Source organism: Opisthocomus hoazin, chromosome 2, assembly GCF_030867145.1.
Source record: "Opisthocomus hoazin isolate bOpiHoa1 chromosome 2, bOpiHoa1.hap1, whole genome shotgun sequence".
Classification (NCBI taxonomy): Eukaryota; Metazoa; Chordata; class Aves; order Opisthocomiformes; family Opisthocomidae; genus Opisthocomus; species Opisthocomus hoazin.
Window position 1 is genome coordinate 92,397,659 of NC_134415.1, and position 21,771 is coordinate 92,419,429.

General features: G+C 41.6%; 1 protein-coding gene across 4 annotated transcripts in view; it reads left to right on the forward strand.

Annotated features, from left to right (window-relative positions):
* Positions 1 to 21,771, forward strand: part of UBE3D (ubiquitin protein ligase E3D) — a 93,698-nt gene that overhangs the window by 11,514 nt on the left and 60,413 nt on the right. For 2 of the 4 annotated variants that reach the window (XM_075414451.1, XM_075414452.1), the window contains exons 5-8: positions 3,394 to 3,463; positions 5,952 to 6,021; positions 6,892 to 7,000; positions 17,170 to 17,339. In XM_075414451.1, coding sequence (XP_075270566.1) covers positions 3,394 to 3,463; positions 5,952 to 6,021; positions 6,892 to 7,000; positions 17,170 to 17,339 — 419 coding nt within the window. The remainder of the gene's footprint in view (positions 1 to 3,393; positions 3,464 to 5,951; positions 6,022 to 6,891; positions 7,001 to 17,169; positions 17,340 to 21,771) is intronic. The other 2 variants (XM_075414453.1, XM_075414454.1) reach the window with 1 other exon arrangement.

Genomic DNA, 21,771 nt, shown 5'->3' on the forward strand with positions numbered 1-21,771 from the left:
GGTGATCCACCTCCATCTCCAGATTGCCAGCAGCTGCAAGTTGTCAAATAGATATATTGATTTAATTAGTCTAGCTAAAACTATTGCTTTTTCCGTTGGAGCATGATAGGAGTTAGCGGGTTTTTTTAGGTATCGTACTGCACAATTCTCAGCTAGCACCTGTAACTGTAGTCGGAAAAAAACACTGAAGTTGTAGCTTTCAAGGAAGTACTGTATATTATGTACTTGTACTATGCAGTATTTGTACCAACCTCAAATACTGGTTTTCACAAAACCCTGTCTATTTATCCTTGCTCTTCACATTAAGCAAGTAATTTTACTGTGTATGTTTGAGAGTAGTAGCAAAGTAGGAATTGGGAAAGGGGATAACTGCGTATATATGGACCAGATGTTTTTTTGGATCTCCGTAATAAGGGAGCTGTACTTCCAACAGTCAGCTCTCTGAAGCTTTAACAGAGGCTGTTGTGCTCTCCCTGGGGCTTTTAGTTTGATCCTGGTTTGTGAGGAACAAGCAGGACTTTGTGATCATACATTCAGAGTCTACATGGATCACTTTCTGTTTTTTGTGGAGGTAGAGTGGCCCTTTCTGTTTGTTTTATTATTTACATAGTACAGATCAGAGAACTCTTTTAGGTATTTGCGGCATCAAGTCCATCAGTTCTGTCTGAGTTATAGCTTTGAGAAAGATGTCCATTGTTGCTTTAGTACTTCAAAAGATGGAAGCTTTATCACATTCCTTGGTAAGCTGTTTCAGTGGTTAATCATCCTGACTGTTTGCTGCCTTTTTATTAAATTAAGCACACTAAGAGTTGTAACTCTGTATCTCTTCTTATCTCTAAGGTGTATTTATTTTCTAGAAATTCTTTTTGTAGCAGTTTTTCAAACCATTTTCCAAATTTTTAACATACTAGATAGATCCATTTTTGCCGTAATCATCTCACTAATCCTGAAGATGTTATATTTTTCTGTCTATCCATATCAACTATTAAGTTGTTCGTGGATTCAGAGATCGTACTTGCCCTGTCTTTTGTAGCATCTCATTAGTAACTCTGGTTTGGTTAGCTACCATTATCTAAATTCTTTTGATTTTTACTGTCTTCCACTACGTGTTCTTTTATTTTATCATCACTGGCTTTGTTGTTCCTGTTGTTCCTGAATATGTAATCTGGCATTTGGCTGTATTGTAGTGCAGATTGTTAGACTAAGCACAACCTACTTAATGATCCAGACTGGTGTGTGTAGCTCTTCTATCTCCCTTGTCTACCCCATCCCTATCATTGCAGCAGGAAGTTCTTGCACTTTTCCATAGAGTAACTGAAAAAATTGGCTCAACGTGTCTATTTGACTTGTCTATAATCTCTTTCATCACTGGTCTGATCACAGACCACATGTCCTTCAAGACACTTGAATTAGAATAAATCAATTAACAAAGCATGATTCAGTTTTTGATTAGGATAATTGTGCTTGGAAATCTGCGTAGTGTGAAAGTCCACAATCCAGGTTCTGAAGACAGCCTGTATTGGACGTACCTCAGAATTTACCTTTGTAAGACAAAAAGTGTTCCTGACATAGCTAGGGCCATTGGATTTACTTCATGCTGCTTTTTTTTTTTCTTTTCTTTAAATAATTTTGTGCTGTGATAGGCCACAGAGCACCACTTTTTGTTCTGGATTTCAGTCTGACATATAATCATTGTTCATTTTAAAATTTGAATACTAAGTATGATAGTGGCAATGGAGAAAAACTATGCTCCCCGAAGAGCGCAGGTGTGTTCTCTCCAGTTGGAATCCATGGGAACTGCTGCCATCTTTTACAGCGGTTACAGAAAAACATAAATTTGGAGGTTTTTTCCCTCAACTAGTTTAATTTATGCTGAATGTAGATATTATTTTTGTAAACATGTGCTGCAGTATGATTTCTCAAGTTGATAGTGACTTGTTTGGACATATAAACCAAGCCAATAAAACAGTAGTTGTTTAATTACACATGGGTATTTTTATGCACTGTGTACTGTATAAACAATTATAAAGGTGATTATACAAAGACCACATATAAAAATCCAATTTAGGTGTCTTCTCATTACATTCTCAGGATTTCTAGCTTCAGAAGAGCTTGTTAACTTGGGAGCTTCGTTGTGGTTGTATGTACGTACTGCTTCCAGACCAGAGCTGTACGGTGCTACACCCAGGTTAATAAGCTCATGCAGAACCAGTTCTGGAGTTCAGACTTTGCATTAAAGTAGGAGTTGTGTTTACTTGTGTCTTTATACTAATACCAAATTTAAATATTAACACTGGGATTAGTAGGAGTGTTACTAGGACAGATCACAGGTTGATCCAGAAATGAGATCTTTTTCAATGTGCAGTAACGGATGTATAAGAGTAAGGCAAGTACTGAGTGATGTTTTGGCCAGTGTAGAGACTTCTTGAGTTAGATGTTGTCCACATTTTTTGTTTTTAGTAAGCCCCAGATGAACATTGCTTCCCCTGAATTTCTAAAGACTTTCTGAACTTCTATGTACTTTTAATATGGTAAATACTTTCCTGTAGTCAGTACCAAACTATATTATGTACTGTGTGACAAATCCTTCCTTTTAGTTCATACAAACCAGGTTAGAATTTCATAGCATGATCTATGAGAGTAAATGTTTTTTTTCCTCTTCAGCTTTTCCTAAACATTCATGATTTTACATATCTTAATGATACCCCTTGTTTTTCTGCCTTTCATGCTTTCTCCAATTACGTGTGTTTTCTTGCCACATATGGAAACTATTTTGCACCTCTGGCAATTATTCTCATTCTTTGTTAATACGTTTTCTCTTTCTGCTTGAATTGAGGGAGAGGGGTTGTTCAAGAACAGAATCCACCGCGTGTATCATGCTATGTTGTGTTCTTCAGCTGTTTCCTAGTAATTCAGAAGACTCTGTGGACATTTTCTGCTCTTTGCTGAACATTGAACTGGTATTGCTATAAAACTGTCCACAGTGGCTAGAACATTTTACAGCGTGATGGTAGTCACATTGCAGCATAATTTTTTATGTATATATTTTGGAATGCTTTTTTTCATATGCATTATTTTGCCCTTATCAAAATTGAATTTACCATGTTATTTTATTGCCCAGTCACTCAATATTATGAGATTCTCCTGTTAGCTATAACAGGCTGTGCTGTGTGGTCAGTATATACTGCCAGAATTTAAAAGTAGTATCAAACTGCAAGCAAGTCAAAGTGTGGAAAGCTGAAGTAGTGAATGCAAATCTGTGTGTATGTAAACATAAAGAGAACAGAAACAATTACAAAGTTCACTATCTACTCTGCAGTGTATGTTAAAATTATAAATTCCTTTTTTCAGAATGACTGAGTCTCATTTAAATGACATTTCTTTGTCCTACAGAAGTCAAAGGAAAATACCAGAGTAATTTGTAAGCGCTGCAAGACAATGCTTGGAGAAACAGTGTCATCAGGTATGGGATGTACAAACCAAACTAGACTTCACTGAATCAGCCATTGAGCACTGGAGATTAAAAACTCTGGAGGAAAGTAGTTTATCAGTAAGGTGCAGGGCTGATTCTCGTGTGTTTATCGCATTCCCTTCTGGAACAGATGAGGTCATTGCTTCCACTGTCAGACCTTGAAAGTGACTTACGACAGGGATTTTCCTCATCCTTGTTTCTGTGGTGTATTTGGCTAATTCCTAAGCTTTGAAAGACTCAGTGCATGATTCCAGTTTACTAGGAATCCCAGTAAAATAAGAGACCTGAGAAATTACATGTTGTTTGTTTTACTATCAGTCCTACAGAATAATGGAAAGGTTAATTCAGAACTTGATCAGCACAGACCTAGAAGCTAAAGATATGATTGCTAACAGCCTTGCCAGGGACACAGGTTATCTCTTATCTCATCCGATGATAAGATGGTGAGATTGAGTCAATATATAAGATGGTCATTATATTGAGTCAGCAGGGTTTACCTGAAGTAGTGTAAAGATGAGTCTCTGGTGGTTTTAAAAATGCAGTTATTAACAGGAGAGAAGCAATGATAAGACTGAAACTAGCAGGGTTCATTCTTTCATTCTCCCTCTACTCCACTGTATCAGTCAGTGTGAGTCTGGCTCAGTTCAGAGATCTGGAGAATACAAAAACTTCTCAGAAAATGCAAAGCCTGTTTAAGAAATAAGTCATGAGGAGATGCAAGACAGAAGGTCTTCTGTTACAGAAGGTTCTGGTTGTCCTGTACGGGGATCTGAACAGTACAGGCTTTAATAAAACCAAATTGAAGGTAAGATGTTTGAAAGACTGCAAAGCAGGTTGTGACTTTGAGAAAGCAGGGGTTTGAAAAGAGCTTCACAGATCTTCATGAATAGTTAATGCCTGAATCTAAGCCTGCAGACGGTTGTAGCAACCAGTAACTGATGTGATCAATGGGTATGGGAAAAGGCAAATATCGTGTAGATGTGCAGGGATTTGGTCTGGACTCTGTACATGGCCCAGGTTAGATAGCAGGTCCATTGTTTTGACCATGTTTCTTCAGTGCTGTAGGAAATTTACGCAGAGTTCAAAAAACAGCCAAAAAACTAACCAGAGCTGTATAGTGTAAGTCTAGACAGAACCATCTCTGTGAAAAGAGACTAGGGAGCAGACTTGACTGTCGTGCTTTGGTGAGCAGATATCAGTGCCTTGAAGATAAAGCTGGATTAGAGTGGTGTAGCTGTGGAGGCCAGATTTGGCTTTGAAATTCCCCTGTCAGCTATTCCTTCCCCCAAATCTATCCCCATATATTTTTGTATGATTTTTTTTTTTCCTGGGAAACCCCACCTTCTGTCTCTTCTGCAAGCAAACATCTCCGGAATTCCCCATGCCTTTGCAGCAGTACCACCAGTTCCTTACTCAGGGTAACAGCTGAGGAGGTAGAGGGACTGAACTGGCTTCTCTTGCTCCTGTTTCCCATGACTAGGCACAGCGTGGAGCCAACTAAAATTAAACTTAGAGGTAAAATATAATTTCTTAACAGTGAGGATAATTTAAAAATTGTTTTACTTATCTGGAGAAGGGATGGGATTACCAAACCTTTGGAATCTTTAAAACAGATCAAGTGTCTTCCTGAAATGCTTGCTTTCATCCAGTCTTAATTGTTTGTGTGACAGAGATCAGATGAGACAGTTCCTTCTACCCTTAAAATTCAAGGAGCTGATGAATCTTTACTGTTGTTCTCATGCTAAGGCTTAGTGGAATGAATTTATTACTCTCTATGCTTAACCTGTTCTGCTGGCCCTCTGGTTAGGCTGTGTTTGTAGCTTTGACCCAGAGCTTCAGTGTGATCATCTTTGACCTGATTTCATTGATGGGGATTAAATTCTGTACTCAAACACTGCCATTCAGTGCTAAAGGCTGTCTTAGTGGAGCTTTTGGGGAACAGTTACATTGAAACTCGGAATGTATGCAGTATTAGCGTGGAGTTAGTGCGGTTTTTGGAAAGAAGTTCTGTTCTGCTCTTCGAGCGAAGAAGAAAATTATTCTGCTGTGTGTGCTGTTATTAAAACTGTCTCTTGTGATTCACTGCAGCATTACTGAGCAGCAGAGGGTACTAAAATACTTATGTAAGCTGTGCTGATCTCAGTGCTTTGGGAAAGTTCTTTCGATTCATCTTTTAGGTTTGGCTTAAGCTCTTGCTTGCTTTGTTTCAAGATGATTGTTCCCAGCGTTAAACAAGGATCAATATGAATGACAAACTGCTGATCGTGTAATTAGCTCAGAACAGTTTTCTTCTGGCAACGTATATTTTCTGTTATTGCTTGCTTCTCCTCCCACAAACCAAAGCAGAATTTGACAATCTGCTGCACCTCTTAATTGAGTGCTGAACAAAAGTTTAATTAGTATAGCGATACAGTGACTTAGTCTACTCTTAACAAGTTGGTTGTTCCGCTGTACTTGAAAAATGTTTTTGTTATTTTAGATACCATTAAATATTATGTCACCGAAGTGATTATTCAACCATCTGAGGGAAGTTTCAGCCCAACACCAAGGTAATGAATAAAAATTTCAAAAATCAGATTATTTGTGCAGGTTTATGTTTTAGAAAGGATGCTAGAAATCCACTAACATTTTAGTTTCTTGAATAATTATGTATAATAACAAAGTGCTGTCAAATTTTATGTAATCATCACAGAAGTAAGCATTGTAAAGGTAATGTAGTCTGAGTTTGCTCATGTACAGTTTTGTTTGCTTGTCTTTGTGTGTGTTTGTGTGTGACACAGGAGAGAGTTCGTGTATAATTTGTAGCAATGTCTTGCTATTCAGGTGATAATCCAAAATACAATACTTATTTATTTTGAACTGTTTCAGTTTGCATGATGTCTAGTGACTAATTATGGAAATGGAAGGTTACATTATATAAAGTTAATTTAAGTAAAGCTTGAAATGTTTAATTGAAAGTAAGATTTCTGAATTTTCAAATAATTCAGTTTGAAATTAAGACTAAGCTGAAACAGAATTTGATGTAGCTATCTTGTATCATGTATTATGTGTTAGTTGCAGTTCTTTGCTTTTGTGAATTATATTTGAAATATGTGCATCATTCTGAACTTTGTGTTCATATGAGTAAAATCTAATAGAGAGAAGCTTTTATCCAGCATTTGCCGTTTGGTGTTGGTCAAAATAAAGGACGTGGAGTAATTTAGACTGCTGATCTGTTAATTCCTGTTGCAGGAAATAACATCCTCTGGTTTTGGGGAAGAGAAAGATAAATAAGCCCCACCTCTCAATAAAAAGTGATTGTAGGTTGTAGTGGAATTGACAGTATGGAGATACTCATGTACTTGTGCTACATCAATATGAATGACTTTGCGCTTGTAGTTGTTATGAAAACATAGAATATGTGGTTAATTCTTAAACAGGTCTCAATTCATACAGAGCATGGTTGCTCAGTGTCTTGTGGAATTGTCCTCTGCTAAAAGTACGTTTAGATTCACCGTAAAAGGAGATAATGGAAAAAACTATATTCTGGTAAGTTTGTTTGTTTTTTTTTTAATCTTTATGCTGCTGAAAAAGTTTAACCTATGAATCCCAGCTCCTAAAATATATTATTTATGCTGTTCATGATTGTGTGTTTAAAGAAAATTAACAAATTCAAATTCTTGAAGTAGTTCTTAAGAGTTCTGTTTAAGTAAGAAATTTCCCTCCATTTTTTAATTTAAGTAGAAGTATGTATAGAAATTTTCTCTATTAATATAGTAATGAAAGTACTACAGATGCATCACAGGTAGCACAGAAATAACACTGTGTTTTGTATTCAGAAAATACGGAAAGCTTAAATTTTGACTTTATAATATATACCGCATCTTCTTCCTCCAGTGCTTCTTATCTTTAATCACCAGAAGTTCATCGAATTGTATAGCATCTTTCACAAATATTGTCTGAAGTCAGCGGAGACTACTGATGTAGTCAGTACATTGCATTGCACAGTGAAGTGCAAATGAAAATAAAATTGCCTATTATACTCAACGTTCTAATGCTATTAAACTTGGTTAAGCTTGATATTTAAATAGTGACACCTAAATTCCTCAAACTTTTAGATGGGTAGGAATTTGGGGCTGGAATTATCTTAATACTATACACTTGGTATAGCCAGGGATGTTTTGTTTTATTCATGAACTAAATATAAACACAGAATTTGTAATTTTGCAGTTTGTATGAGTAATTCGTAGACAGAAATATAAAGAAATAAATGATTGTAGATTCGAGGTCATCAACAAGCAAGTGGAGGAAAAGAAGGTTATCAGGAGTAGTCAGCATGGATTCACCAAGGGGAAATCATGCCTCACCAATCAGATAGCTTTCTACGACGACATGACTGGCTGGGTAGATGAGGGGAGAGCCGTGGATGTAGTCTACCTAGACTTCAGCAAGGCTTTCGACACTGTCACCCATAACATCCTCCTAGGGAAGCTCAGGAAGAGTGGGCTGGATGAGTGGTCAGTGAGGTGGATTGAGAACTGGCTGAATGGCAGAACGCAGAGGGTTGTCATCAGCGGCACTGAGTCTAGTTGGGGGCTGGTAACAAGTGGTGTCCCCCAGGGGTCAGTACTGGGCCCAGTCTTGTTCAACTTCTTCATCAACGACCTGGATGAAGAGTTAGAGTGTACCCTCAGCAAGTTTGCTGACGACACCAAACTGGGAGGAGTGGTGGATACACCAGCTGGCTGTGCTGCCATTCAGCGTGACCTGGATAGGCTGGAAAGTTGGGCAGAGAGGAACCTGATGAGATTCAACAAGGGCAAGTGCAGGGTCCTGCTCCTGGGGAGGAACAACCCCATGCACCAGTACAGGCTTGGGGCAGACCTGCTGGAGAGCAGCTCTGCAGAGAAGGACCTGGGTGTCCTGGTGGATGACAAGTTGACCATGAGCCAGCAGTGTGCCCTGGCTGCCAAGAAGGCCAATGGGATCCTGGGATGCATCAAGAGGAGTGTGGCCAGCAGGTTGAGGGAGATTCTCCTCCCCCTCTACTCTGCCCTAGTGAGGCCTCATCTGGAGTACTGTGTCCAGTTCTGGCCTCCCCACTTCAAGAAAGATGAGGAGCTACTGGAGAGAGTCCAGTGGAGGGCTACAAGGATAGTGAGGGGACTGGAGCATCTCTCCTATGAGGAAGGGTTGAGGGAGCTGGGCTTGTTCAGCCTGAAGAAGAGAAGGCTGCGAGGGGACCTCATAAATGCTTATAAATATCTGAAGGGTGGGTGTCAAGGGGATGGGGCCAAACTATTTTCAGTGGTGCCCAGCGACAGGACAAGGGGCAACGGGTGCAAACTGAAGCATAGGAAGTTCCACCTGAACATGAGGAAGAACTTCTTCCCTCTGAGGGTGACAGAGCCCTGGAACAGGCTGCCCAGAGAGGTTGTGGAGTCTCCTTCTCTGGAGATATTCAAGACCCGCCTGGACGCAGTCCTGTGCAGCCTGCTGTAGGTGACCCTGCTTCGACAGGGGGGTTGGACTAGATGACCCACAGAGGTCCCTTCCGACCCCTACCAGTCTGTGATTCTGTGATTCCTGTCGTCATAAACTTATAGATACACATTGTTGAGGTAGGCAATCTAATTAAATAAACTGTTTTATATATACATTGTCTAAGTTCAATAATGTCCGAACATCCGGATTCTGAGGTAAGTGTATATCTGCTGCTTTTAAATAAATTTTAGTGCCAAGATAACATTTATGCAACCACTGAGAAATACTTCTTCTGTGATGATAAAATAAGGTCTCATGAGCCGACCCATAATTGTCACTATGTATAATCTAAATGAGGGGTCATTAAAAGTTATTGTGATTTTTTTTCCATGTAGCCTGTGCATTTCCAAGTTACCTAATATTCTGATGCTTAAGTCTAGTAGCTTATGTAGAACAAATTGGTTATTTTCTAACAGAAAAATTACTTTATTTAGCAGATTGCCATTACTCTTATCTCTGAGTTGTATTTTTGCCAATGTATTGATTAGAGGAGCAGCCTAAATTAGCATAGGGGCTGGCTTCTGATTGGCATCTGTTCCTTTTTGTTAGTGAGTTATGATTTTTTTTTTTTTTATGTTTAAATCAGGAAGCCCTTACTCATTTCCAGAGTGAGGTTCTAGGTGCTATATACACACCAACAGGAGTTCCAGAGTCAGGGGTAAAGTGTTAGGACTCAGAGGCCTTGTGGACACATGTGTAATGTAAGCACTGGTTATGTTAATGATTGCAAACAGCTAAACAGTAAAAAATGTAAGTGCTCGAGGCTGTGAATGCACAGCCAAGTTAGACAAGTGGTTTCATCACTGATGCATCATGGACCAGCTGTCCCACTTGTTTGTTTTGACAGTGAGCCAAAGATTCTCATTCATGGTGTTTGGGCTTACATACATGAATGCACACAGCTTAGGCTGTGTATGTGATAAATAAGGTTAAGGTCTCACAAGTATTTTTAATTTTTTTAAACCACAAACATTGTATATACTCATTTTCCTTATTTCCTCTGCATGTATCACTTAACATTACCAGTTACATTGTTTGTAGGTATCGTAATATGAGTTTCTGTTGTTTCAGTTGGTGATAACCAAGTTCCTGAAAGCTATATACTACATGTGGTTGGTTTATTTTTAAAGAATGACAATAAATAAAAGTCCCTGTCTTGGGGAAAAAAAAAATGGCGTATAGAGATTTCCTTGTTTATCCTAACTATATGTCTGCCATCTTCACATTCTCTAAACAATGGATCACTTGCCTCCTCTCTTTGCTCCACTGTTGAAAGGTTCCCTGCCTTGAAGCTGCATGTCTTACAAGCTAAGAGTAAGATGAGGACAGCAAATGGACAGCGAGATAGAACACAGACAAAATGGTACATTATTGGTCAGCAAAGCAGCATCTTAATAGATGTAATTTTTTTCATATGAAAAAGGATAGGTTTGAAAGAGGTAAATAAGTTGTTTTGTGGATAGATACAGGGAGTTCATCCCATGGATGGAATCAACCTGATAAAACCCAAAAAGATACCCCTGTGAAAATCAGAATGTGTGTGGTGGAGTTTGGAGTGTTTGAATACTAATTCCAGTTTTTCATTACTGAATGAAAGATATTTTTTGGAGATGAATTAGCCTGTAAAGTGCTCTGAACGTAAGGCAACTTGTATTTCAGGAGTGAGTGGAGAAGGAGTGGGAAGATATCCCAAGAAAATAAATATGTAACAAAATGGGAGAGACCAGTCAATCAGATACTGATTCTTGGACCATGTCTTGGAGGGCATGGCCAGAACAAGTTTGCATTTGTGAAGGTTGGAGATGGGGACGTTGCAGTGATCGGGATGTGAGATAATGAGTACCTTGTCAAGACTTAGCTACCCAGCTCGCTTAGAGAGCTTTATTCTTTGTGAAGTATGAGGAAACCACATCTTTATGTGACGACAAAGAAGCTGTAAGGAAAGATGTTTGCATTACTGACCTGTGTGATGACGAAAGTAATGGTAATGTCTGCAATAACTAAGAAAGAACTAGCAAGGAAGAACCACAGCGTTTTTTAGCCATGCTGAATTCAAATTGATGCCTAATTGCCCAGAAATTGATGCTGGAGGCACAGGTTGAGATTTTAGGAAACTGATCACAGAATGTAAATTGTAGCATTTCACCTGTTTGTATCAAGTCCCACAAAGTATGACTGAGATTTGTTGCAGCTTTTCTCCTAAGGACATCTTTGAAGCCTATTGACAAGGCGATTTAAAAACTAAACCAAACCAAAAAAAAACCTAACAAAAAAACCCACCAATAAAAACCCAAACACTTTCTCCCGATGCTGTCGTTTCAGAAAAGGTCGTCAACCTGCACTATGAATTAATTATGAACTTTATATATTTATCTTTCTGTAAAGGTTCTTTTCTTACTGTAGTTGACATGAAAGGAATTTGGCTGTGCAGGCTCTGCTGCACAAAGTAGTAGAGAGGAAGGAAAGATTGTACATTGTGAGTAACATAGCTGAAAGCACAGATCAAAATCTGGAACTGTGTTAGCCGGAAATAACATGTATAAGCTGCTTTGACTCAACACACCGAGTCTTGGTGAGTAAGTGTTCATTCAGACCAAAAGCAAGATCAAAAAATAATTCACGCATGAGGAAAAGAAGGAAATTATTGCCTGAAGAAGGAAATGCAGTTAAGAAGTTGGTTTTTTCTTGGCCAAGTGTCCTTCCGCCCACAAAGATTAATTTGCTTTCTCTGTAGTGTGTGCTAAATTATTAATACAGATCCGTTGCATTGCTGTTCTAGTCATGTTCTAGCCATGGTTTCCACTGGTGCGAAAGCTGTCACCAAAAGGAGCGTGGGGACCCAGACGGAGGTCCCCCACAAACACACAGGTGTCCAGGTCTCTGGCTGCAGGGCGTGCCTGAGCCTGGTGCTTGTGCCGGAGGACAGCACAGACAACAGCTGTGTTCAGTGCGACCAGGTGAATGATATGCTCAGCCTGGTGGCAGAGCTGAAAGAGGAAGTGGAGGGGTGAAGGAACATCAGGGAATGTGAGAGGGAGATCGACTGGTGGAGCTGCTCCTTGCTGTCCCTGAGGCCAAAGCAGCAGGAGGTGGCTCCACAAGAAGCAGAGGACCCCCTACCCTCTTGTCACCAAGCAGAAAGAGGGGACCTAAGAGATTGGGGGGAATGGAAATGGGTCCCTGCTCGGGGCAACAGGCGAATCCCCTCCCGGCCTCCCTCACCTCCCCGGTTGCTCTTACACTACAGATACGGAGCTCTGGAATGTGAGGGCCCGGCAAATGAGGACGTGGGGGAAGGTCCATCCAGGGGGTTGCCTAGGAAGAGTCAGTCAGCCCCACACATGACTGCCCCTGTTAAGAAAAAAAGGAGGGTAATTGTCAAAAGGCGATTCCCTTCTGAGGGGAACAGAGGGCCTGATGTGCCAACCAGACCCATCCCACATGGAAGTCTGCTGCCTCCCTGGGGCCCGGGTCAGGGATGTTGCTAGGAAGCTCCTTGGTCTGGTGCGGTCCTCTGGTTATTGCCCACTGTTGGTAATGCAGACTGGTGATATTGAGATCATGTAGAGAAGTCCCAAGGCCATCAAAAGGGACTTCAGGGCACTGGGACGACTGGTTGAAGGATCAGGGGCACAGGAGGTGTTTTCCTCAATCCCATCAGTGGCGGGGAAGAACACTGAAAGGGACAGGGAAACCCACCTGATTCACAGGTGGCTCAGAGACTGGTGCTATTGGTGGAATTTTGGTTTCTTTGATCATGGGGAAGTTTACAAGACACTGGGCCTGCTGGCGACAGATGGAGTCCAGCTGTCTCAAAGGGGAAAAAGGATTGTTCCCCATGAGCCGGCGGGGCTCATCAAGAGGGCTTTAACCTAGATTCGAAGGAGGAAGGGGACATCGCCCAGCTCACTAGGGATGAGCTCAGGCGTGGCGTGCTGGTGTTGGGGTGAGATCGACAGCCTAGCTCAAGTGCATCTACACCAATGCACGCCGCATGGACAATAAACAGGAGGAGCTGGAAGCCATTGTACAGCAGGACAGCTATGACTTGGTTGCCATCACAGAAATGTAGTGGGATGAAGAGGTGGATGAAGTTTTCTACAAGAGGCTGGCGGAAGTCTCACAATCACTAGCCCTTGTTCTCATAGGGGACTTTACTGGACATCTGCTGGAAATACAACACAGCAGAGAGGAAACAGTCTAGGAGGTCCCTGGTGTGTGTGGAAGATAGCTTCCTGACACAGCTGGTAAGTGAGCCTACCAGGGGAGATGCCTCACTAGACCTGCTGTTTACTAACAGAGAAGGACTGGTGGGAGGTGTGGTGGTCTGAGGCTGTCTTGGGCTTAGTGACCATGAAATGAGCGAATTCTCTGTTCGAGGTGAAGTTAAGAGGGGGGCCAGCAAAACCACCACCATGGACTTTCAGAGGGCAGACTTTGGCCTGTTCAGGATGCTGGTTGAGAGTCACTTGGGAGAGAGTGCTGAAGGTCAGAGGGGTGCAGGCAGTCTGGGCATTCTTGAAGGAGAAAGTCTTAACTGCACAGGAGCAGGCTGTCCCCATGTGCCGCAAGATGAACCGGCCGGGAAGGCGATCAGCCTGGCTGAACAGGGAGCTCTTGCTGGGACTCAGGAAAAAAAGGAGGGTCTACCACCTATGGAAGAGAAGGCAGGCGACTCAAGAGGAGTACAGGGGTCTCTTTAGATCATGCAGAGAGGAAATTAGAAAGGCAAAAGTCCATCTAGAACTCAGACTGGCCACTGTTGTAAGGGACAACAAAAAATGTTTTTACAAATACATCAACAACAAAAAGAGGGCCAAAGAGAGTCTCCATCCCTTATTGGATGCAGGGAGGAATATTGCCAACAAGGATGAGGAAAAGGCTGAGGTACTTAATGCCTTCTTTGCCTCAGTCTTTAATAGTCAGACTGGTTATCCCCAGGGTAGTCAGCCCCCAGTGCTGGAAGATAGGGAAGGAGGGCACAATAAACCTCCCATAATCCAGGAGGAAGCAGTTAACGACCTGCTATGCCACCTGGACACTTACAAGTCCATGGGGCCAGATGAGATCCACCTAAGAGTTCTGAGGAAACTGGCGGGGGAGCTGGCCAAGCCACTCTCCATCACCTATCAGCAGTCCTGGCTAACAGGAGGTCCCAGGTGAATGGAGGATCGCCAGTGTTAACACCCATCTACAAGAAGGGCCGGAAGGAGGATCCTGGGAACTACAGGCCTGTTGGCCTGACCTCGGTGATGGGCAAGATTATGGAGTGATTCATCCTGAGTGCACTCACTGGGCATGTGAAGGACAACCAGGGGATCAGGCGCAGCCAGCATGGGTTCATGAAAGGCAGGTCCTGCTTGACTGGCCTGATCTCCTTCTATGACCAGGTCACCGGCCTAGTGGCCGGAGGAAAGGCTGTGGATGTCATCTACCTGGATTTTAGTAAGGCCTTTGACACTGTTCCCCACAGCATCCTCCTGGAGAAACTAGCTGCCCCTGGTTTGGATGGGTGTACTCTTTGCTGGATAAAGAACTGGCTGAATGGCCGAGCCCAGAGAGTGGTGGTGAATGGAGTTAAATCCAGCTGGCGGCCAGTCACAAGTGGTGTTCCCCAGGGCTCAGTTTTGGGTCCGGTCTTGTTTAACATCTTTATCAATGATCTCGATGAGGGGATTGAGTGCTCCCTCAGTAAATTGCAGATGACACCAAGCTGGGTGGGAGTGTCGATCTGCTGGAGAGTGGGAAGGCTCTTCAGAGGGATCTGGACAGACTGGATCGATGGGCCAAGGCCAACTGTATGAGGTTCAGCAAGGCCAAATGCCGGATCCTGCCCTTGGGTCACAACAACCCCATGCAATGCTACAGGCTTGAGGAGAGTGGCTGAAAAGCTGTCCGGCGGAAAAGGACCTTGGGGTGTTGGTTGACAGCCAGCTGAACATGAGCCGGGAGTGTGCCAGGTGGCCAAGAAGGCCAATGGCATCCTGGATTGTGTCACGAATGGTGTGGCCAGCCGGAGTAGGGAGGTGATTGTCCCCCTGTACTGGGCACTTGGTGAGGCTGCACCTGGAGTACTGTGTTCAGTTTTGGGCCCCTCACTACAAGAAGGACATTGAGTTGCTGGAGCATGTCCAGAGAAGGGCAACGAGGCTGGTGAGGGGTCTAGAGAGCAAGTCTTACAAGGAATAGTTGAGGGAACAGAGGCTGTTTGTCTGGAAGAGAGGAGGCTGAGGGGCGACCTTATTGCTCTCTACGACTACCTGAAAGGAGGTTGTAGTGAGGCAGGTGTTGGTCTCTTCTCCCAGGTAACTAGCGACAGGATGAGAGGCAATGGCCTCAAGTTGCATCAGGTGAGGTTTAGATTGGATGTTGGGGAAAATTTCTTTACTGAGAGTGGTCAGGCACTGGAACAGGCTGCCCAGGGAGGTGGTGGGGTCCCCATCCCTGGAGGTGTTCAAAAAATGTGTGGATGTGGCACTTCGGGATATGGTTTGACAGGCATGGTGTTGTTGGGCGGATGGTTGGACTTGATGATCTTAGAGGTCCTTTCCAACCTGTGGTTCTGTGATTCTATGATTCTGTTGAGACAAAGACATACTCTGAACAAGTAGTAGAACATTATTGTCAGATTCCACATATCGACACCTGTGGTAGAAGGAAGTACTTTTCAGGTGGACCGTGATCCAAATGAAATGGCTTGGTTGCTTTCTGTAAAGCAAGTTGCAGAACGATTCTGAAAGGAGCAGACAGCTATTGCTGCATTGTTCCCTGGACTAGTTTGAAGGGTATTCCCCTTCTGAAAAGCATCCCAGGGGGCTCCTTCACAGGCAAGTGTGAATAGTTTTAAAAGGAATGAATTCTGTTTAATTAAAGCTAAGCGTTTTGACAGTGGCCTGTGTGTATAGGACAATTCTCTTTTTTCCGCATTTTCTCCAACACCTCTTCCAACACTTGGCTTAAAGCACCGTGTGTAATGGTCCTGGCTAATGAGGTATATTTTGCAGTTTAGGCTATGAATGTGTACAGTGAGTTACCAGAGCAAAACTGATGAACAACCACTTGCTAAGCCAAGTGTGGTTGCTTGTCATCATTTATGTGCATATGCTAAAGTGATTCTCCTCCTCCCATCCCCTCCCAAGACATCTTTATCAATATATCTCATTCCTCCTTTATGAAGCTTCCACTATAATGTTCTGAGCCTTGGGCTCTGATAAATGTGTGGCTGTCATATTCAATTACGACATACACTATGTGTCCTGTTAATGGTGACTTTCTCCCTCCACGGGGGTTATCATATGTCATGTAACTTGTTTACTTGAAGCTTATTAGGTCATGAGAAGCAGCAAACTGCTCTCTAGTGAGCAGCACTGCATAAATCCTGTTTTCTGTGATAAATATTTTATATACAAACGTTTCATACAGGCTCAGGACTTGTAAAAATTGATTTCCACTGGTAACTCAGATCACTACTTCAGGCTGCAAATAAAGGAAAAGCCTGACTTCTGTACAGTGCTTAGCATGAAAGCCCTGAATCCAACTTGGAACACTGATGCACAATCACACAAAGATGAAGTAAGATCCATAATATGATGCAAAAAGTTCAGATTGCTGAAAACTCCCTGGTAGATATCTCATGAATTGCCATTTGTAAATCCTAGCCTTCCTTTTAGACCACATTAATTGTTGTCTTTTTTCCTTGCATGTCTTAGCTCTATCCAGTCATAACTATCATGCTTTTTCTAAAAATCCTTAATTTTTGGCACTTCCAGAGGGTGGTCTTTGAGTTCCTTGTCTTTAGCTCTCAGTTGTTCAGCACCATATGCTCGACTAATTCCTAAAAAGCTATAAAATTAGAGAAATAATCCATCTGGTACTGAAACAGACAACTTGGGACTGTTTCTTTTGTTACTATCAATGTGCTGCAGCCACAAGAAGAGGCACCTGCACGAAGTAATGATCTTAAGAGTGACTGTGATAAATCAGGCATCATTTTATTGTATTAACCCATTTTTCTCCCGTAGAGACTATGCAGACTATGCTGAATAATAAAATATCAATTTATGTCTGTTAACACTTTGTTAGAAACTTGTAAGAATATGGCTTTAGTATCAGCTGATTTAGGATCTTGAAATTGATGTAATCTGCAGTAAAATAAATTATTTCTTCACTTATAGATATGGCTTTTAAATTCTGACACATTGCTGGTGGAGTCTTTAGGAAGTTCCTCTTCCCACAGTGGTTTTACACTGTTCGGAGATATTTTCATGCCTAGCTGTGGACCAGTGGGGACCTGGAATGCTGTCAAAGTCCTTTACCAGCCATGCATTAAAAGCAGGAATAAGGAGTAAGTACATCCTTTCCTGACCTTCGTGTTCTGGTCTTTGATTTGTTTTGCATTTCAGGGAAGTGATATTTCTTTGAGGTTCTTTGGACAGTCCATTAATCTCAGAGAGGTACCTCTTTGAAATTGCATACGATTTTTTTTTTTTTTAAGCAAAATGGAGAGGAATAGTATTTGGTTTCTGTTGCAGCCAGAGAGAATCTGAATCTGACTGTTAAATTTTTGCACCATAATATTGAAATGTAGACCAAAGACTTATGTTGTTTCTAGGGGCACGTGTAGATAACTTAGGTATACAATATAATTAGAAGTTGTCTCTGTAATGCAGGAGACTAATGTGCTTTTTCATGTATGCATTTTGTCCCCACGTTAACTCACTGCACTTTTAGAGCTTTGTCATTTTTCCGGCTCTGCTGGCAGAAGCTGGAAGGATGGTGGTGCTATGAATCCCACAGAGGGTCAGTGAGTTCTGTCTGTACGGTCTCAGAACGTGCTGGTCTGGAGCTGTACCTCCAGGTGATGTAATTCAGGGAGGAGGAAAAATTGAGGGGAGATAAGGAGCACAGGCTGACTCCTGAATGGTGCATGAGTTTAGCCAGATCTCTCTCTTCGCCTTCAGTTTCTTTGTTTTGTGTGAAAATCTGACCCTGTCTGTCAAGTGATTTGTGGGAGTAACCCTCTCTGCACTCCCACAGTAAAGAATTTGGACCTCTTTGGTACAGCTGAAACCAAGAAGGTAGAGGTGGATAGTTATTAGTTTACCAAATTATACCTGCCTGTTCCAGCTTCAGTCTTGACCTTTTTTGCCTTAAAATTACGATTTGTTTTGCAACAGAAAGAGCTGTCCACAGGGCTGGAATTTGTCTGTTTGAGCCAGGTTGCCTTCAGTACTACAGGTGTTGTCTGGTGGGTCACAATAAATTAGCGTAATGATCATCTCTGTATACACGGACAATGCATCTAACAGTGTCCCTGTTAAATGTACTTGTGCATGTAGCCTAGCAGAATAATATGAATAATGCTATCAGTACAGCCTACAGCATGTCCTCAGAAGGACAGTCCTTTCTAGATACGATTCAGAAGTTCATTGATTTATCTAGTTAGCCCCTCTGTGTTTAACTTGCTTTCAGCCCAGTGGTGGCATTACTTCAAAAAGAAACGGTGCTCTGGGAGAAGGGGAAGGAGAAGAGGCGAGGAAGATGGTTGAGTACAAAGCCATATAGATGTTTTTCTTGGATGTGTCCAAGTCAGCTGGAGCCCTCATAAAGGCAACATTTGATTTCAGCAAGCTTTGAAGTCTACATTATGGAAAACGTACACTGCATAACATAAGATAAGAGATAACATAAGAGAATGTTGATTAAGCAGTGGCTCCAGTGTTTGCAGGTGATGGCATATGATTTTAGCATAATTTTCTGCTTTTGTTTCTGCAGTGATAGAAGAGAACGCATTGGTTTTTTATAGGTAACTTGGTTTTGTTATTTTTTCTTTAAACTCTTGGAAACTAGGTGATAGATTTAAAGAGGTACAGATGTATTTAAAATTTAGAAGACATTCCCTCCAAACTCAATCAGTACACAACTAATTTATAGCCAAAGACCTCATAAAAGTGCAACAAAAATGTTCTCTCACACAGACAAGCAAACATGTGCATACCAGTTTAAATATTTTCATAGGAGTAATATACACCTTACAAGAACGTGTGTTTCATCATAGTGGTTATTCTGAATGTTGCCAAATATATCCTTTTTATTTTTCAAACAGATCGAGTATTGAATAGCTGAAATAAACTCTGCCATAGGGAGAAAATACAAAATTGCACTATTTAGAGAGAAGATCATACTACGTTATTAATGTTATTCATGTAAGAGAAAAAATTACCTCTATTAATGTAGTAGCTTCAGAAGTTGGCATTGGAAAACCTCTGCAATCTAAATGTTATTTAGTGATCCAAAATATGTCTTAAAGTATTATCATTTAAACTGCTTATTCTTAGCCTGGGAGATATTACAAGAACCACTGCCTGCTCTGAAGTGAAAGATACTTCATTTACCACTCTGAAGTCGTACAGAAATGTAACTTAGAGTTTTGCTTTTCAAGTTTCAATTCCTTATCACTGAGAAGATTTAATTACCTTAACACACATTCAGTTACTTTGACACGTTATTGAGATTAAAGTCGTGTCTACTTAGTTCACGGAGGAGAAAGAATAGAGGGTTCTTTTTAAGGTTCAGAAACCAAAGTAACTGTTGCTTTAGTATTGTTTTCCCATTTTTATATTCCTGGTAAAGAACAGTAGAAAGGGCATTAGCACTTCAATCTGTTTCCACTAACTGATTTGTCAGTTGGCTTGAAGTACTGCCTGGATCTGTGCAGTAAGACTGAAGTCTTTCTGTATTGAACAGGAATATAAGCACAGCGGAAGCAAAAATATCAAAACCAGTACAACTTATTTAATGCAATGTGTTTGCACTGAAATCTCAAATATTATTTCAAGAATTCTGAACAAAGTGTCTGATTTCTTGAACAGTGCAAGTTCCAAATGTTTTAGATACTTACATTCTCATAATAATTATAATACTTACCTTGCTTGGTTCTGCACACACACCTACCTTTGAAATAATGCAAAGGTTTCCAGAGCCTGTGGTCTGCTCCCTGTGAGTAGGGAGTAAGCAAGGATACCTCCTGTGTAGGAAGCAGTCAGCAGGAGGTCTGCTTATGACTTAGACCCCAACAGCTGCAAGGGATGAGCGTGCACTCTAATGCCCTGTTGCATGTCAGAGAGCCTCTTCAGTTGTGGCGACTCACTGGGTACACTTGGGTCCTGTCCGATCCCTGTAGTGCCAGAATCTGATCTGTGCAATGGGAGGGGAGCACCTTTCTTACCTGTGGACACTGCAGAGTCCGTGCTGTGCCGTAGGCTAAGACAGATTAAGGTAAACTAGAAACAAAAGCATTTATTTGTAATATCTAAATATAATAACATAATAAGGCATTGTAAAACATGGGTGAAGAAATGAAAGAAAATCTGTACTTAGTCTACTTACACAAGCATAGATCTACTTACTCGGAGATAAATACATGGTTCCATGCTAGCAGTCAAGGTCTCAGGCTTTGTGAAATTCTCCCCTGCCAAGCTGCCTCTGCTAGAGAGACCCTAAGTGGTATGGCCTAATAATTTACCTACAGGAACCCCCTTTGTGAAGTAACCCTTAAGTTCAGGTTCCTTGGGATGCACTTGAATATTTCTCTTGGCAGGAACATAGTAGCTTTTACACAAGGTATTTCTTTTCAAGAATTCTAGGAAGTCAGGAGAAATCTATGGTCTCACTCAAAAACTTGTTTTATTCCTTCTTTATTCAGAGCACAGTTTTGCAATTCTTTATAATTAACATAATGCTTATTTCTCTTCCTCAGATATGGAAGTGTTGTTTTTCCCCCTTAAACTAGGAATTATGTCCTGTGAACAGCACTGTTCTTCCTCTCTTTCTTTCCTCCAGTAAATCACTGGCATATCTGTCACTATACCTTACATTCAGTATTGCTCTAAATGTTAACAATGCAAAGGAAACAAACGTCTGAGTAGGATAAATGTTCATGGTTCATTACTGACTGCTGAGTGATACCAGCCGCAATGATAATTAATCCATTTGGAGCAATGGCTGTTTGGGGGTGGCTGATCCCAAAGCCTGCTGCAACAAAACTGTGTTCTGAGTTAGGCTGAACAGTGCTGAGAAGGCGATATTCTTTGTGTGGCGTCTGCCTTTTTATCGACAGCGTGCTGATTCATGTTCATTTTGTGGATCTGTGTTGACCATCAGATCCTTTCCAGTAAACTGCAGTCTAATAAGCAGCCTTCCTCTCTGTTTTTTGTGCGGTTGTCCTTTGTCAAATTGCATCCTAATTTTGTTCGGAACCTTTTTCCCTGTTGGCTGTGGCCATTTTGATTTCAAACATGTGGCATACTGATGGCCCTTCCCAGCTTCATGTCATCTGTGAATGAAAGAAGCATCTCTCTTGTTCCAGTCTCCAGGAGAGCAATTGAGATATGGAATAGGACCAAACTAAGAACAGGTCATGTGGAGCCTCTCTCCATATACCTTTGTTTTGGCAATGAATTATTAGCAATTGTGCTCTGGGTAGTCTCTGTATGTTAGACTGCGTTGCTTAAGAATGTTCAGTAGCTTTTAAGTGAAGTTAAGACACAGTTAGGTACATTCAGACATGCTATTTATAGTGTAGCTCCTGGCGTTTCTCCTTGCAGAGCCTTATTCCTCTTCTCTTCCTGAGGGCAGCGTTTAAGCATTGTATTGATTTGTTGTCTTGGTTTCGGCTGCCGCTGGCAACAAAAGCGCCACGCGGCCGCCCCTCCCCCCGCCGGCGTGCGGAGGAGAATGGAAAGAAAGAGGCAGAAACCGGTGGGTCGGGATAAGGG